We start from the raw sequence: 19378 nt of genomic DNA on the forward strand, positions 1-19378 counted from the left end.
GCAAGTCATTCAAGGAAACAGACAGTGGAGCGAGGCTTCTACATAAAAACTACAGAAAGATGCTGATGTTAAAAGTGTGTTTGCACAACAAATGTTATGGCACTTTCATTCATATGGCAGCACATTTAAAATAAAGCTAAATGCTAAAAGCTATACACTACTTTTGGATTCATTTTTGGATTCTGCGTACAAATGCGATTAATCGTGATTAATCAGGGAAATCATGTGATTAATTAGATTAAACATGTTAATCGTTGCCCAGCCCTGATAAAGATATAAGTCCAGAACATGATTATCAGAAGATAGCAGGTTGTCAGCCTGAGGTGTGAAACAACGAACAAGTCATTGCAGCCTGCGTTTCAGCCTGTAAATCTGACTAACTCCTCATCCATTGAGGGAAAGTGAGCCTTCAGCTCAGCAGAAAAAAGCAGCCCGGACGAACAACAGGCAGCCAGTGAAGCATCCAGCTGGTCAGCAGCGCAGTGTGAGACTGTCTGAAACATGTGATGTATGTGTTTACTCCCTGTCTGCAGCCCTCCTGGAGGCTGAGTCACTGTTTCACCTCCCCTGCATCAGAGTGCGGCGCTCTGCTCTAAAGGTCTGGACTCCCCACATCGGCTGATTCATTCATTAAAGTCTAAGCAGGGTTTTACATCCACAAACTGTGGACAGGGCCAGTCTGGTTGTATATTTCACCCACAGAAACCACAGGATCCTGCAGATCCTCAATACGACACCAAAACTGAATTAATCCGCTTCCAAAAAATAGTTTATTCCTGCCTGAGAAACATTTATAACGAGAAACTGAAGCCACTAAAGATGAAGAGTGTTTCAGTGGATTTACATCTTCGGTTATAATCAATTATACCTGCAGCCGAGAGCCGCAGACGGACACAAAGAAGTGCCTTCTGGGTATTTATCTGTTCACAGAAAGGGGGAAATTAAGGAACATTAGTGGCTTTATCCCAAAAACAAAAGAGGGGGATCACAGTCTGTAAAGTTCCACTACAAATCCATCAAACATAATTCAAAATGTCTTACAAGCGCTGGACAAAACGTAGGAAACAATCTCTTCAGCCCCCGATATACAGAAGTAAAGAAGACGGAAGCACATAAGCCTGGATAGAACCAGTCATTAAGCTTACTGATGAATGCAAAGGTGTCATTAGGAATATAGGGAGAGGGATTGGGGTTATTATTTAAAATGATCTGTTATTTTCACGGGATATTTCGTACATTTTTTATACAGGTTTTATATTTCTTTCCATCATGATTGTATAGCTGCCGTCTTTGCCTACTTTCCCTTAAAAATATCTCACTGAAATCTCCAGGACAAGAACAAATAAATTAAGAAAATTAAAACGTGAAGAATCTTCATAAGAGACCAAGTAGATGAACAAGTTTTGGCTTATAATCATCAGATTTTTCAGTTCCTCAGCAGTTTGGAGTGCAGTGACAATGGCTACGTTCAGACAGCACACTGAAGTGACCCAAATCCTGTATCTGATCTTTTCATGACAGTCTGAACAGCACAGATCGGATTTTTTCAAATCCGATCCAGGCCACTTTAATATGTGGTCCTAATTCCGATACGTATCTGATCTTTTGCCATGCGACTGCAGTCTGAACGGCCGGGGCGCATTTATCCGACCTACGCGTCAAACCCCATCTCTGCCTGAAGCCTTCAACAACCTCTCGCAGGTCATCTCCCTGAGGTAGTTTTATGTAGTCGGACATGAGAACATGACGAACTGCTCTGCATAAGTCGTGTACTATGGAGCAGACAGTAGACTTTCCTGTGCCAAAGAGGTTAGCAATCGTACGGTAGCAAGCACCTGTTGCCAGCCAGTACAGTCCAACCGCAACGCGTTTGCTCACCGATATGGACCGTCGGAGGTGTGTGTCTTGTCGTGATAGCGCTAAAGAAAGGCGCTCGCAGAGATAAATGAAAGACCTCCTTGTCATCCGAAAATTTTGAATGAAGTCCGCGTCTGAAAAGCCGCTCACATCACAGTCCCACCCAGGGTTCGAACTACAGGGGCACTCGGGGGATCCGAGACCCCCCAAAAACATGATTTGGGAAATGTTGGGGGGTCTCTAAAATATTGGAAAAATGTGATTTCCCCTGATGAGTTATGATTGCAGACGCGATGCGTGTGTGGAGGTGTGGAGCCTGTGTGCGTAATTGGCATAAAGCTGTGCTGTCCGCCGCGTATGATGCTTCTCGTGTGTTTTCGAGATCAGCGCTCTGAGTCAAGCGCAAGAGCAAGCAACGCTCGCTGCATACGACGTCATCGTACGCTCTTCTGCGCATGCGGGATAGTATGGGGCGGTAAGCCGTTCACACAGCAGGCCACATACAGGTCGCATTTAATTGCAATGTGAACGACCTCACAAAAAAATCCGATTTCACAAAACAATCGGAATTGAGCATCAAGGCCTGCAGTCTGAACGTAGCCTTAGAGTTGAACAGCTCTTCCAGATGTGAGGCCCCGGGTCAGAACCAGAACTCTCTGGAGGGATTATACATCCCATCTGACCTGGGAACACCTCAGGATCCCCCAGGAGGAGCTGGAGAGGGATGGATGGGTTTAACTCCTGGACCTGTTGGTTCTGAAAGCCGACCTCAGATAAGAGGAAGATGATGGATGGATGAATTATATGGAGACTATCAGCTTCACATAAGGAGGAAGGATCATGTGCACCACTTTACAAAAAACATTTTATTTGTTTCTTTCTGTTTTCCACTTCCACACTTTGCGAGTTTCGATCTGAATAATAATTAATTATACACAAGTTATTTCCATGTTTGTTGCCTTATTTTTCGAAGATTTAAAAACCACGTTGCTTGGAAACTATGAAACGTTCTGGGCTGGCATGCTGCTGCTGGTGTTCGGTCCCAGAGAGGAGGCTCGTTTTACTGCTCCTGTCTGGTGTTAGCGCTCAGCGTTCACGTCCCACATCACATCGCACACTGGATGTGAGTTTTGGAAGTGTGACTGATAAGGAAACATCGTAATTACGTTGCATTTCCTGCCAAGATTTTCTATCATGTTACACTTCATCCTCCATTCAAAGCACGATCCGGACCAGACTAATTGAGTGTCTGTGGTGTTGATTCAGACTTATTAACCATCTGTGCCTCCCCCTCCCTCTCATCCCTCTCATCCCTCCGTCCTCTCCTCTGTCGTTTTCTCTGCAGGAGTTCGGAGGACGAGTAGGATGCTGAGTATCTTTCCTCCTCGCCAGTGCTCTCCGACCTGCTCTCCATGACCTGAGAGCGCCGCCACAGCGGGAGGAACCAAACACCAGAGAGAGTTAGAGCGAGAGGAAGAGGAGGGTAGAAGGCCAGGGAAGGAAGGAAGGAAGGAAGGAAAGGAACACACTTTTTTTGTTGTTATTATTTGTTTTCCCTTTCTGAGATGGCGGCGACGGAGGCCAGTGCGGCGCCGGTGGTCCAGGAAGACGGAAAAACCCCCGAAAACAAGCCGGCGGAGGTGGAGCAACCGGCGAAAACCGCAAACTCAGAGACTGTCAACAGCGAGGTGGTCGATAAAGATGGCACCGCCGTGAACAGCGAGGTGGTCGATAAAGATGGCACCGCCGTGAACAGCGAGGTGGTCAATAGCAAAGAGACTGTGAATAACGACACGGCGGCGGCAGAGGGCGCCGAGGAGGGAGGAGCCAGCGGCGAAGCGGCGCCGCCTCCGAGCTCGGAAAACGCCGCCTCTGCCGAGCACAAGACCTCCTTCCTGGACTCGTTCCTCAACAAGAGCGGCCTGGGGAAGGTGATGGGAGGCAGGAAGAAGAAGGAGCAGAGCGCCGCCGGAGGGGAGGAGGGCGCCGCCGAGGGAGGCGAGAAAGACGGCGAGAAGGGCGGCGAGGAGGCGGCTGAAGCCGAGGGAGGCGCGGAAGGAGAAGCAGCAACAGAGAAGGCTGCGGAAAACGGGGAAAAGGAGGAGGAGAAGAAGGAGAAGGGAAAGCCCGCCGAGGGGAAATCCACGGTTCGGGATCTGATCAGGAAGCCGGTAGCGAGGATCTTCTCCCACCGCAGCACCGAGAAGAAAGACGGCGCCGCCGCAGAGAAGCAGGTGAAGGTGAGGTCCAGATCCCTGGACCGCCTGGAGGATCCCGAAGCGCTCAACGCCACCGCGGACTCCACCGTGGAGGAGGAAGCGGCGGCGGCGGAGGGGGGAGCGGCGGGCGGAGCAGAGGAGGAGCAGAAAGCCTCGTCCTCCTCCGGCGCCACCAAGCACATGAAGCGCTGGCACTCCTTTAAGAAACTCATGGCTCAGAAGACGCACAAGAAGAGCGGCGGCGGAGAGGCCGGGCACGAGGAGGCGTCGGAGGCCGAAGGAGGCGGCGGCGACTCCTCCACGCTGGACTCCAAGGAGTCGGGCCAGAAGAGGTGGAAGCTGAAACGCTCCTGGACCTTCCAGGGCCTGAAGAGGGACCCGTCCATGTCCGGCATCAGCAGCAAGGCCAAAGGCTCGGAGAAAGACGGCGAGAAGGCGGAGGAGCCGGCGGCGGCGGCGGCGGCGGGCGGAGCCGAGGAAGGAGAGGAGGCCAAGGCCGAGGAGGCGGCAGAGGAAACCAAGACGGAGGGAGCGGAGGAGAAGGCGGAGGGGAGCGAGGAGGAGAAGGCGGCGGCGGCGGCGGCAGGAGGCGGGACGGTGACGCAACACGCCAACGAGATCTGGACCTCCTTCAAGAAGCGCGTCATCCCCAAGAGCAAGCGCGCCAACACAGAGTGCGCCCCCGGTGGCGAGGAGGACGCAACTGCAGCCCCCGCCTCAGGTGAGACAACACGAACATTTAAACCATCACCTCCACTTTCACAGCCGACGTTTTAATCCGTGCTGCAGGTTTTACTTTAAGCCTTTTTGAGCTTTATCACTTGGTTTGTTTCAGTTAAAGGAACATTCTGGTGCTTTATAAGGTTGGGCCCATCTTTTTGTTGACTTGTTCTGATCCTCTCTGGTTAAAAGTAGTAAGCTGTAAACCATCCTCTGAGATTCCTTTCATATATGGACACAGGCAGTCAACTATGTGTCAAATATGACAGATTATGATGCTAAAAAAAGCTCACAAAAATCCTCTTTATCGTTAAAATGATAATAAACTGATAATAACATGATAATAAACTGATAATAAGGTTAAAGGTCACCACAAGGTCAGAAACCCAAGAGCTACATCTCAGACTCTGCAGGCCTCAGTCAGCATGTTAAAGGTTAAAGGTCACCCTAAGGTCAGCCTGACTGAGATGCTGTGGTGGGACCTTCAGAGAGCTTTTCATTCAGGACATTTAAGGCATCAAAGGAGCAGGAGACCTCGCCCAGTGTTGCTAATAGGCTGTAAGCTGCGTGCTTTTTCTTATTATCACAGTTAAAAACATTAAGCCGACAGGGTTCACACTCAGTTTGAGTCTATCCGGAGACCACAGACGGCTGGAAGGGCTCTAAGGGAGGTCCTGCAATTCAACATTCTCCCAAATGAAATATTCAAAGACTTGATGTGAAATTCAAATTACGCCGAAGCTTCGGTCAACAGTAAAGGCTGAATTTGGCTCTGGGCTGCTTAAAGAAACTGGAAGAAAATTGAAAAGACTCCAGGCTAACCGAATACAGATATTATTAGGGGAATCATTTTTTGTAGAGTGGGCAGCACAGAGCTGCCGCCTCACAGCAGCCATCCAGCAGACTGGGTCACTTCTGTGTCTGATTTCACTTTAATCAGTCAACCAGTTGGTGATCAAAAAGGAAAGGGGCAGAACAGAAGGGGAGGAGCTGGGATTAGGCCTTCCTCTACGAGTTTTAATGGTGGTGATGTGCTTATTCTCCTATGTTGAAGGACCTGCTGCTCAGGTAGAAATGGCTCCTTCTTAACAGGTATAGGTGTGTCACAGGTCCAAAATACAACAGTTTTCCAATAAAGGTATAGAAATTGTGAGATTCTAACATTTTCTGTGGCCTGTTTATTTATAGTGAAGCATTCAGACTGAGCTGTAAAAGCAGCCTACCTCCAGACCGCAGGCCTTAAAGGGACAGTTCGCCTCTTTTGACATGAAGCTGTATGACATCCCATATCAGCAGCATCATTTATGAACATCTTCTTACCCCCTGCTGCGTCCTGTGAGCAGAGTTCCAGCCTCGTTTTGGTGTTGATGAAGGTAGTCCGGCTAGTTGGCTGGGGTTTAAAAAATAAAGCGTTTTGCTTCTCAAAACAATATGCGTTCAACAGAGTAATACATTTGCATCACAAAATCGTTCTCCAGGAAAAAGTCAGACCTCACAATCTCTTGGCCCTATTTTCTCTCCCTTCGTATCACTGCCTGCTGTGCAGACCGAGCAGCAAACACCGTAACAGGCGCGGTTGTCGACAGCCAACTAGCCGGACTACCTTCATCAACACCAAAACGAGGCTGGAACTCTGCTCACAGGACGCAGCAGGGGGTAAGAAGATGTTCATAAATGATGTTGCTGATATGGGATGTCATACAGCTTCATGTCAAAAGAGGCGAACTATCCCTTTAATGCTCAATAAGTCCAGCATCTCGCTGGTAACCGTCGCTTTAAAGCAGAACTTGCTGATAAAAGCACTTTTTAATGGCTCTGGGCCCTAAAGTAAAACATCGAAGTTTCTCCCAGTGTTTCTAAAGCAATTTGTAATAATTTATAGTGAGATAATTAAAACCAATAACCAGCAGCAGGAGTTTCTTCCCTGTGTTGATACAGATACTGAGGAACCTCCACTGCAGGGAAGCGCTGTGTCAGAACCACACCAGCAGGATTTCATGATGTAACCATGTTATAAGATGCAGAACAACTTATTTAACTCATCTTGCATCATATAAACTCAATACAACAGAGATGGAAAGTGTTTTTTTTAGTCTATTAAGGCCCAAAAATAATTTAACACATGCTTGAATCCATAAATTCCTCGTTGATTGCTTTAATCCGGTGTCACAGTGTCATTCACCCTGCAGTAGAACAAGTTATTTCTCTTCAATGTCAGATATTTGATTGACGTTTTGAGTCAATTTCAAATAAAACTAGAAAATTTCTGAAGAAATTTTGATGGGTGCTAATCTACTGCCCTATAAAAGAAAAAAGTTTAGTTTAGTTAAAGTAGAGAGTCTCCTGTCACATATAAACTTTGAATGAGGTCTCTGTGATGTCGTATGGCTGAGTTATGAGCCTCCAGGGTAATTCTTTAATCATTTTTTGGCCTATTTTTTCATTTCCAATGCATTTTCCCATCCGCAATTTTCCGACTTTTTCCCATTTTGCCGGAATTCCTTTTGACTAATGAGAGCCAAAAGTCATTGCACACCATTTCCCGATCGATGCGCACGCAGCGGTGTGCTTTTTATGTTGGTCGGACCATCGCTGCCAGACTAGTAGCGCGCCGAACTTTAGGGCGGAAACGGGAGAATAATAATCCAGCAACAGAGTAATATGTGTGTCTAATGCCTTCGGCATTGGCACCCATAATAATTGAAAATCTGATTATTCCTGGAGAAGTGTAACCCTTGACTCCCCCTTTCCCTCCAGGTGAGGAGGCGGCTGCAGAGGAAGGAAAAGATGGAAAGGCCGCCAAGGCCAAGCGCTCACATTTCGGCCGTGCGGTTTCCCTGAAGAACTTCATCATGCGGAAGGGCAAATCCAGCAGCGTGGACCACGGCGAGGGCACCAAGGAGGGGGAGGAGGCGGCGGAGGGAGGAGAAGCAGCGGAGGAGGCGGGTGCTGAGGCCGAAGCCGCCACGGCAACCGAGGAGACCAACGACAAAGACGCGGCGGCGGCCGAGAAGACGCCAGCGGCGGAGGAGGAGAGCGAAGGAGCCAAGGAGGCGAAGGAGCCGGAGAAGGAGCCGGAGAAGACACCGACCGAAGCTCCGGTGACCAACGGGGAGAACGGCTGCACCAACGGCATGGCCGAGGACGCCACGCACAATCACCAGGACGAGGACGAGGAGGAGAAGAAGAAGACGACGGGGAGCAGCCCCGTGAAGAAGAGCAAGGAGGCCGAAGGAGTGAAAGAGGAGGCCAACGCCAAGATCATCAACGCCACGGCAGCTGTGAACAGCGGTGAGTTAGAGCACTCCGACCGGGACTCTGACGAGCCTCAGAACAGCCGCGGCAGCAAAGATGGAGATACTAACAACAAACAACAACAACAACAACAACAACAAGCACCTGCACTAACAACCAGTAGCAGAAAACACAGTAAAACCAGCTGTACGCTAACCGTTAGCAGGGTGGAGGAGGAGGTGGAGGAGGTGGAGGAGGGGGGAGGGCGTGCAAAAGATGGAGATGCTAACAACAAACAACAACAACAAGCAGCTGCACTAACAACCAGTAGCAGAAAACACAGTAAAACCAGCTGTGCGCTAACCGTTAGCAGGGTGGAGGAGGAGGTGGAGGAGGTGGAGGAGGGGGGAGGGCGTGCTGAGTCACCACAAAATGGAGGTTGTCCAGATATGGCAGAGTCATGTGACCAGGGAGAGAGTGAGGAGGAGGAGGAGGAGGAGGAGGAGGAGATGAGGAAGAGGGATCTTCGAGACGCAGCGGTGGCTATCGTTCAGGACGTGATGTCAGCAGCAACCGACCAATTAGAGAGAGAGCTGTGTGTCGACAATGGTCTGAACGGTCCTTATGATTCAGATATTAGTTAGATACTGAGCACACATACATATATATACACACTAATGTGAAGTCACACAGCCGGAACGCATGCAAAAGCATGTGATAAAAGATCTGCATCCGGAAAAAATCAACAGTTTTATTTTGTATTTTTAAATGAGGAGGATCGAAAAGGAAAGAAAGCTGGGAGGAGATCCGACTCCCAAAGCGTGGCTGGAAGTCGGTACACTCTCAGAAATAGGGGTACAATTTATACTAATGTACCCCCTAGGGTTAATTATTGGACATAAAGGTACCCATATGTACCTTTTTGAGGGTTCAAAAGGTACATATATGTACTCAAGTGGTAAAAAGGTGCCTATATATAACCACAAGGGTACAAAACTATACCTTCCGAGGGTACTGCCCCAGTGACAAGCCATCGTACCCCTAAAGGTACAATTCTGTACTTTATTTTCTGAGAGTGTAGCACGCCCCCGAAATGCTCGTCGATCAACAAGCTGCGTCATATCTGTTAAATCTGTGCACAAAAGCAGCTATGTCCAGTCACATTTCAGTGTTTCTAACACCTAAGAGTTCAGGTTCCCTCTCAGAAATAGGGGTACAGTACGAGTCCTTTTTTGTCCCCTGAGGTACAATCTATACTAATGTACCCCCTAGGGTTAATTATTGGACCTAAAGGAGCAATGCCCAGTCACATTTCAGTGTTCCCAACTCCTGAAAGTTAAGTTTCCCTTAAAAAATACACCACAGCAGACAGAAAGGGACACTGATGAGAGCACAAAACTGTCATTATCACGTTTTACTACCCGACTGGCCGGGGTTTCGTCTTTCATTTGGCCCGACTCGACCGCTCTGAGACGAGATAAATCTGCCTATTAAAGGCCTTAAATACCCCAGAGAGTCTGTTACCTCTGATAAGAACCAATAAGACAGAATAACTGCCCCACTGAGAAGTTTCATTAAAATTAGGGAAGCATCTTTAATCTTTCATGTGTTTCAGGACAGCCGAAGTGAAATCTTTGACTCTATTAGAGTACGTCTGGCAGTGAAAAGGAAGCAATGAAAGTCTTCAACATTTCCTTCTGCTTCCTGCACCTCAGACAACTTGGAAGATGCTGGAAAAATACTTTTAAAACACCCTCTTACATCTAAAGAAAGTGTCACTTTGGCTGTGTTCGAAACCGCATACTACATACTGCATACTCATCGATCAGACAGTATGCAGAGCGTTTACCCACAATGCATTTCGCTCCTGCCCGAGCCGAAATCAGCCGGCCTGAAGCTGATTTCTCTTAAGCTCTAAACTCTGTAAACTTTAGCAACATTTGAAACATTTTCAGGTGAGAAAGTAGTCGTTTAGATCCCCAACGTGTTGAAAACCTGACAAAATACCGGCTGTTTACAATTTTGTTCCCACGAATTCGGTGCTACTAAAGCTAGCCGCAGTGAGCAACGCACTTCCGGTTATTTTCACAAAATAAAATACACGTTGCCTTTTATCATAGGGAAAGCCATTACCATACAATTGGTGCTTTTGTTTTGAAAACAGGAAGTGAACCTACCCTTGTTGTAGCTAGCTTGAAACTGCCGTTTTGACAGGAAATGACGATCGGCGACGTCACGTTACGTTGCATCTTGGGTAGTTTGAGTATGAGTAGTAACCTCATGATGCATACCCAACATTTCAGAGAATCTAGTATGCATCCGGGAACTTCTCGCTCACTCAAACTCGCATACTAACTCAAACAGTTAGTATGAGTAGTAGGAAATGTATGTGGTTTTGAACACAGTTTCCCAGATCTTACTTCGACCGCAGCTAGATTTTTCTGGGATTATTTCCCATCATGCTTCTGGTGGAAATTTTTTACAACAATGAAGTCGACCGACGAGCAGCTTTTAGCCACAGCTGCTTCTTTAAGTGCAGGGCACCACAGCATGTAGATATGACTGTGGCTGAGGTGGGAACAACGAGGTCTGAGTGTTCTTCAGAGGGAGTTAGAGGTGAAAACGTTGCCGTATGCGGCCATCAGCTGTGATTTTAGAGACAGAAACAATCACAGAGGTCAGGTCTTTACTTCGCTGAGGTGGTCTGCTGAGTCTAACAGCTTTTTTCCCCACCGATGCTTCACTTCTGGCTCAAACTGCTTCATGTGTTCCCGGCTCGGCGCTGAGCACCAGGAGGTGAAGTGCCTCTGAACCTCCTAAATTATTCATCGGGTCCCGGCCTCCTCTCCACTCAATGAGCTCTGCGAGGCTCGGTGTTCAACAACCGGCCCGCTTTGATCTTACACAGCCCGACAGATGCTTGTGGAGACCAGAGCAGCTCCCGCTGCCACTGTGCAACTTACCAGAGGTCTCTTTGAAGTTCCAACTCTGTTGCTAAAACCAAGTATTTGGCCGTAAAACTGGGCCACTGATGTTTCCTGAAGTATTCGGTGGAAGCTGAAAATCACACATTGGGTAGTTTTCGATGAAACAAAGGAAAACTTGCACAACTTTTAGTGTTCTTTCTTAGTTTGCGTGATGAATAGATGGGTAAATACATTATATTACTTTAAACTACAGATTTTGGGGCATTTCCAGCTTATTTTCCTCCGTTTATAAGCAGAGGTGGGTAGAGTAGCCAAAAATTGTACTCAGGTAAATGTACCGTTACTTCAGAATAATATTACTCAAGTAAAAGTAAAAAGTAGTCATCCAAATAATTACTTGAGTAAGAGTAAAAAAGGTGAAAAAACTACTCCAGTACTGAGTAACTGTTGAGTAACGTCTGATTTATTTGTTAACACAAGCATTCAATCAGACAGACAAACATACTAAATAATCATCTTTAGGCAAATTAGAGTTCATCCAATTGATAAAATAAATTAAAATTAATTCATTAATTACAAAATAGCTTAAATTAAAAGAATCCAGGTAAATTCAAGAACTTCAATAAAAAATAAAAGAGACTTAGGAAATGTTTAAAACATATGTAACCCATATGTAACCTAAAAAACAAACATTCACCTATCCATGGGGGAAAAACGAGTTTAGGAAACTTAGCGCTACATGTTTCCTCAAGTTAGATGTTGAGTTTCTGCTGAAATGTGCGTTTGTTTTGGTTGACACAGAAGACACATAATGTAGCTGCTGTTTCTCACTCTTTGTAAGGTAAACATGCTTTCAGTATGAGGCCTCGTCTGCGTCTTCATTTCCCACCGTTGGTTCTGACATTTTTCATCTGTTTCTTTCTTTGTTTGCTACGACTGCTAATGCTAAAGCTAACCCGTCCCGCCGCTGAGATCGAGTACGGTCACGTGACCAGACTGCACGGCTGCGTCTGATTGGTGGAACACAGTCAGGTGGTAGAGCCTTTGGCGGAAGTCTCTCTCTCTGTCAGAATAAAACATTAAAATGAGGCGTACGCGGGGGGATAAAAATAATGAGGCGTAGAATACCAAAGAGGTAAGAAGAAAAGTAACCAGCTCATTGTAGCCTAATGTAGCGGAGTAAGAGGACAGCTTCTGCTGCACACATCTACTCAAGGAAAAGGAAAAAGTATAGAGATTTAAAACTACTCCTAGAAGTATAATGTTTTCAAAAACTACTCAAGTAAATGTAACTCGTTACTACCCATTTTGATTGATCCATTTGGTTAAAAGACACCAAACAGCGATGTGCGGAACCTTTTTAAACTTAATTTAACCTTTTATCCAACTTTATGTCCAGCAGCACATACGAACAGAATAAAAAAAACTTTGTAAATGTGTACAAAGTTGTACTTTTGAAGGAACTGGTACGTTTTGGGTGGGGCATGCAGAGCTGAACGTCTCTGACTGACTCTTATCTTACCTTCCATGATCATGTTTGGTCTTCACCATAGATTGTAAAACTGTCACAAATCAGTTTAGAGTAGTAACATTTAAAAGCACACAACAGTCTTGAGGTTCTCCTCATTCATTTATATTTCCAGGAAAACAGAAAATTGATGCGTTGACTTATTGGAAAACATTTGGATGAGTTAATTCAGTTCTGAGCAGCTTTAAAGTGAATATCTGCAGATGTTTCCATGGTAACAGCTGCAGAGATTCACTGAAACATGTTCCAACATGAACATAATCCCAGAATCTGAGTCAGAACCAGAGTTAGTTCAGTTCTGAGCAGCTTTAAAGTGAATATCTGCTCTGAGCTGCTTTCTCCTCCAGCACAGCCTGAACCCTCTCAGACGAGCTTTCTGTCCTTTCTTTAAGGAGTCTTCAGGAATAGTTCTCCAGGCTTCTTGAAGGACATCCCAAAGCTCTTCTTTGGATGTGGGCTGCCTTTTGTTGCGTTCTCTGCCAACATGATCCCACACTGCTTCAGTAATTTTGAGCTCCGGGCTCTGGGGAGGATTCATCCCTCCATCAGACCTGCTGCCACTGATTTCTGTCTGTCACCTGTGTTATCTTTGCTGTTTTTCACACATGCAGCTAAAGAAATGGGAACAAATCTTAATTCCAGTCTAAAACCCACAAAGAGCTTCTAGATTATTCATTTCTGGTGGCATAAAACAGTTTTTAAATTGAATCTTATTTACTTTTTCTTGATGTTAAATAACATATCATTCTTATTATTGTCTGTTTTTTTCCTACTTTTCTACTTTTTTGGGGATTAGGATTTTTTTTCAACTGAATTTCTTATATTAATTTGACTCTTTTGGTAACTGAAAGCAGTTTTAACGTAAATCTACAACAAAGTTTAAACTATGAAGCTGTTTTTCACAGATGCAGCTAAAGAAATGGGAACAAATGATGTGTCTCTGTGACAGGCTGCTGGGAACAAAGTGCCTAAAGATCCAGTTTAAAATGACTTCTTTGCTAAGTTGGACACAACACTGGTTCATCCCTTGAGTTAGGAGCCTTTTTCCTGCCTGAATGCTTCACAGCTCAGAGTTAAGTGGCTTAGCTAAGAAAAAACACATTCCTCTGAAGATGCTCAGGTACAAGGACTGAAGATGAGGGAAGAAGCAGAAAATGTCCAAAGAGAAACTCTGAAAGAGCTTCAGGAAGCTGCAGAACACTTTAAGTTAACAGTCCGACTTCTAAAAGGCGTCAACAAAGAGAAAATGATCTCATATTATGGTTTAAACCTTTCTTTATGTGTGCAGTTTTAGAAAACGATGCCACAAGGCCCCATCCATTATTCATTCTGTTGAGCAAATGATTAAAAAGGGGAAGATTTCATCCGCTTTCGCACATGTTAATGTCTTCCAGAAACTGGTCACGGAAACAAATTTGCAATATTCCGTGTTTTTATTGGACTTTCCAAGTCCAATTTCTCATCGTCTTCCATGACCCCAGGCTGCAGTGACGCTAAAATAACGCTCGTCTCAGGACAACAAACCCGCGGTTCGGTCAGCATTCACACCCTTTAACGAGCGCTTTCATGGCCAGAGGATTCATGAAAGATACAAACACGCTCATCAACCAGGGGATAAACATCTTGGGCACCTCTGCGAACTCTTGACCTCCGAGTTTCACCTTCCTCCTCCACCTTCTGGCCTCCGCACCGAGCAGGCAGGTGGACGTTAGCTCCAGCTAGCCGCCGCTCACAGAGTGTTTGTAGTGGGAGGGAAAAGCTGCACTCTCAGAAATAGGGGTACAGTACGAGTCCTTCTTATGTCCCCTGAGGTACAATCTATACTAATGTACCCCCTAGGGTTAATTATTGGACCTAAAGGTACCTATATGTACCCTTTTGAGGGTCCAAAAGGTACATATTTTACCACTCAAGTGGTAAAAGGTACCTATATGTACCTTTTTGAGGGTACAAAAGGTACATATTTTACCACTCAAGTGGTAAAAGGTACCTATATGTACCTTTTTGAGGGTCCAAAAGGTACATATTTTACTACTCAAGTGGTAAAAGGTACCTATATGTACCTTTTTGAGGGTCCAAAAGGTACATATTTTACCACACAAGTGGTAAAAGGTACCTATATGTACCCTTTTGAGGGTCCAAAAGGTACATATTTTACCACTCAAGTGGTAAAAGGTACCTATATGTACTCTTTTGAGGGTCCAAAGGGTACATATTTTACCACTCAAGTGGTAAAAGGTACCTATATGTACCTTTTTGAGGGTCCAAAAGGTACATATTTTACCACTCAAGTGGTAAAAGGTACCTATATGTACTCTTTTGAGGGTCCAAAGGGTACATATTTTACCACTCAAGTGGTAAAAGGTACCTATATGTACCTTTTTGAGGGTCCAAAAGGTACATATTTTACCACTCAAGTGGTAAAAGGTACCTATATGTACCTTTTTGAGGGTCCAAAAGGTACATATTTTACCACTCAAGTGGTAAAAGGTACCTATATGTACCCTTTTGAGGGTCCAAAAGGTACATATTTTACCACACAAGTGGTAAAAGGTACCTATATGTACCTTTTTGAGGGTCCAAAAGGTACATATTTTACCACACAAGTGGTAAAAGGTACCTATATGTACCTTTTTGAGGGTCCAAAAGGTACATATTTTACCACTCAAGTGGTAAAAGGTACCTATATGTACCTTTTTGAGGGTCCAAAAGGTACATATTTTACCACTCAAGTGGTAAAAGGTACCTATATGTACCTTTTTGAGGGTCCAAAAGGTACATATTTTACCACACAAGTGGTAAAAGGTACCTATATGTACCCTTTTGAGGGTCCAAAAGGTACATATTTTACCACTCAAGTGGTAAAAGGTACCTATATGTACCCTTTTGAGGGTCCAAAGGGTACATATTTTACCACTCAAGTGGTAAAAGGTACCTATATGTACCCTTTTGAGGGTCCAAAAGGTACATATTTTACCACTCAAGTGGTAAAAGGTACCTATATGTACCCTTTTGAGGGTCCAAAAGGTACATATTTTACCACTCAAGTGGTAAAAGGTACCTATATGTACCCTTTTGAGGGTCCAAAAGGTACATATTTTACCACACAAGTGGTAAAAGGTACCTATATGTACCCTTTTGAGGGTCCAAAAGGTACATATTTTACCACTCAAGTGGTAAAAGGTACCTATATGTACCCTTTTGAGGGTCCAAAGGGTACATATTTTACCACTCAAGTGGTAAAAGGTACCTATATGTACCCTTTTGAGGGTCCAAAAGGTACATATTTTACCACTCAAGTGGTAAAAGGTACCTATATGTACCCTTTTGAGGGTCCAAAAGGTATATATTTTACCACTCAAGTGGTAAAAGGTACCTATATGTACCCTTTTGAGGGTCCAAAAGGTACATATTTTACCACTCAAGTGGTAAAAGGTACCTATATGTACCCTTTTGAGGGTCCAAAAGGTACATATTTTACCACTCAAGTGGTAAAAGGTACCTATATGTACCCTTTTGAGGGTCCAAAAGGTACATATTTTACCACTCAAGTCGTAAAAGGTGCATATATGTACCTTTTTTTCTACATGCTGGGGTACAATAGACAGTCTGTGTCAGGCTACTTCAGTATAAGGGAACAAAATTGCCACAAGAGGTACAAGATTGGTCTTTGTAAGGTACAAACCACAAGGGTACAAAACTATACCTTCCGAGGGTACTGCCCCAGTGACAAGCCGTCGTACCCCTAAAGGTACAATTCTGTACTTTATTTTCTGAGAGTGCAGGTTGAGCTGACTTCAGTAGAGTTTAGTCCATCAGCGGATTAGTGGGCAAAATCAAAGTGTCACAGAGCCTCCTCAACAAGCCAGATTAACTTCTTTTCCTCCATCGTTTGTCTTTGGTCTTTCTGTCAGATTATTTATCAGATGTCAGGGACAAACCTTCCTCCTCCTGAGAGCTCTGAGCACAAAGGACAGTCAAAAAAAACTACAAAAAGGCACAAATAGATTCACAAAACAAACATGGTGACACTGTTGGTCACCACATGATGATCCTTTTTTTGTTTTCTTTCTTACGGAACTGTTGTTGTTTGCTTTGTTTGCATCCTTTAACACGAAAATAACTAACAACATTAGAGACCAGCATCTGTACTAAACCACTAAACACACATGTAACCCTTTTATGTGACTGTTTTTTATTATTATTATTATTATTATCCTATTTTTTAATACATTTTTTCAATCTCTTCTGTTATCGTTTACCAGACAAAAAGGCGGGAAACGTGTGAGGCCACACAAAGAGGATTAGAACTGCCCGGGATTCGCTGAGCAAGGAGCTCTGAGCCCCACCCCACCCCCCAACTCCTCCTCTTCCTCCTCCTCCTCCTCCTCCTCCCCCCTTCCTCCTCCTCGACTCTCCCTTCATCCCTCCTCCTTCCTCCCGAATAAGCGGAGTAATGGCGTGTAAACAGGTCACCGTGGGTGAGAACGAGAATGAAAGAGATGCAATTCATGTAGATGAGAAGTGAAAAATAATACTTACTCAGAAAGCAATAATTCAAGCCTTTTCTTTCGCCCCCCCCCTTCACCTCATCCATCCATCCCTTCCTTCATCCGTCCACCCCCCCCCCGCCTCCGTCCGATACATCCACACAAAACATGTCCATCCAGTGTTTTTTTTTTTTTTTTCTTTGCTTGTCTGTGAGATTTTTTTTATCATCTAAGAGAGAAAAGAAAATGCAGAAATGTGAAATAATGAAAATCGAGACATTCCACCACCTCACCTTCTTACTTACCCCCTCCCCCCCCCATCGTCGAGCTACTCTGCTCCGTCTCTACCGACTCCTGATTGGTGGATTAAAAACAACAAAAAAAAAAAAAAGAAAGAAAAAAAAGACTGTTAGTTTTATATTGACGGCCATTTTTGGTTTGTAGTTGCCCCCTCTGCCCCTTTCTTTGCCCCGTTTGCCCCCATCCGCCCCAGTAGATATTTGACAGTACAGCAGGACCATGTTGCTACAGTATATAAACTGCCCTGAGGACTGCCACTTCCCAACCAACACTGCAATGTCTTCAGCTCTGTGTGTTTAATGTTTTTAGACTGTTATATTGTGTACATGGATTAAAAAAACAAAACAAAAAAAACAAAAAAAAAACAACCATTCAATATTAAAGTCAAAATGTTTTTTTTCTGTTGTTGTTTTCCTTCTTTTTTTTTGTTCTTAATTTTTTTTAAAAACACATCTTCTCACTGTTACTGCAGTCTGACAATATGCTGTAATTAAAATAATAATAATAATAATAATAATAATAATAATGATGATGAAGATGTTTTGTTGGTCCAAGTTTTCACATGTCCGCTAGCAAATTGTCCAGAAAAAAAAATAGTACAATAAAGACTAAAATCTAACAACTAAACTGCAAGTCACTGTGGGGGTTTCTATTTTTGTCTGGATGATTGAAGTGTGTGCAGACCGAGCGCCCGAGCAGGCCTGGAATACTATTGGGCGATCATTAATCTGTGTATTGATAATCTCATCCGTTTACGTAATGGGTGGAATAATACCAGATTTCTTTGTATTAGACTGGATCTGCATGCATTATCAGGCAGCAGGCTGTCGGTGAGCCATGCAGGGTGTCCATATGCCAGCCGTGGTCGCCTCACACTCCACTGTATAAAACCCTGAAATGACACTAAGACCTTTGAACTTCCAGTTGCACCATGTTTTATATCAGTCTGAACAAATCTATCATGGCCTACTAATGTTACTGTAGCCTGTTTCTACCCAACTTTTCTCCAGTGTTTGCTTCGTAAAACACAGGACAGTATTCAAGTTCAGCAGGATTTGTTGTCTTTTAGCGGTTTTAAATGTTCAGTAACATCATTATAGGCAAACATATGGAATTACTGTCCTTTAATCCCACACTAGTCACACAGACATGATGCCTGATTATCGTGAGCAACAATCTGCCCTCTGGATTATGATGGATTTCTCTCAGTTCTCACATTCAAAGCTATTTTAGGCTATTTAAATGACTGTTTATCATATTGATCGGAATAGTTTTCTCAACCAAATGTTTCCCACTTTTGAAGATTGTAAAAGCCCAAATGAAAAACGTGCTAAACGTTTAGCTAAACGTTTTTAACCTCGTTAACAGGTCCTTAAGATATGTTTTATGTTGAAAGAAATGGGCTAAATGAGCCAGATTTGTGCTTTGAACATGGACAGCCCAACAGACAATCTCAGAAAGGCAAAGACAGTTACAATATTTAATGTAGAAGATGGGAAGAACCAATCCTGGCGCCTAAGGCTGGAGCATACAGCTAATTAGCAATTAGAAATGAGAAGCTAGCACAAAGTATGAGGAGCAGTTAGCCAGGGTCTAGCAAGGGCTAGCTGCCGCTCCCAAGGAGGAATGAGCTACTAGCTATTAGCCGTTGGAACTAGAACTCACAATTGAGTTAGTGTCTGCTAGCCACGAACAAACTGGACCGGTCCCCGAGCAAAGTGAGCAGCAGTTAGCTGCTAGCCCCTAACCAACTTTTCCTCTTCGCTTGTACTGGCTTCTTACTTTTAAAGGCAGACAGAGATGTTTGTGGGGCTACGTTAGCATAACGTTCATAAAAAGAGGAAAAGTGTGAAGTTATGCCTGAGTAATTTTAGGCTTTTTATGGCAAAAAGTTAAAAATATACAATTTAGAGGAGCAAAATCCAGTTTTAAGTTAGGGTTAGGGTTAAGCTATAGTCAGGCTTAAACTTCTCAGATTGTTTGATTTGGTGAAAATATGCCACCAGACCTATGCCTCCAGCGCTTCTTAGCAAAAGAGCTCACATCAAGTTAATTTATTCAGGTTTACATGGTTGAAAGTTCAACTCATAGTTGTCTTCAGCT

General features: G+C 44.3%; 1 protein-coding gene across 1 annotated transcript in view; it reads left to right on the forward strand.

Moving 5' to 3' along the window:
• The window catches only part of LOC142387978 (uncharacterized), a 56783-nt gene extending 38881 nt beyond the window's left edge, over positions 1-17902 (forward strand). Inside the window, exons 2-4 of the mRNA XM_075472776.1 lie at positions 3203-4797; positions 7554-8087; positions 16751-17902. Coding sequence (XP_075328891.1) covers positions 3423-4797; positions 7554-8087; positions 16751-16773 — 1932 coding nt within the window. The 5' untranslated portion in view covers positions 3203-3422 and the 3' untranslated portion in view covers positions 16774-17902. The remainder of the gene's footprint in view (positions 1-3202; positions 4798-7553; positions 8088-16750) is intronic.
• Positions 17903-19378: the final 1476 nt, after the last annotated feature.

This window comes from Odontesthes bonariensis, chromosome 9 (assembly GCF_027942865.1).
Source record: "Odontesthes bonariensis isolate fOdoBon6 chromosome 9, fOdoBon6.hap1, whole genome shotgun sequence".
In the NCBI taxonomy this organism is placed as follows: Eukaryota; Metazoa; Chordata; class Actinopteri; order Atheriniformes; family Atherinopsidae; genus Odontesthes; species Odontesthes bonariensis.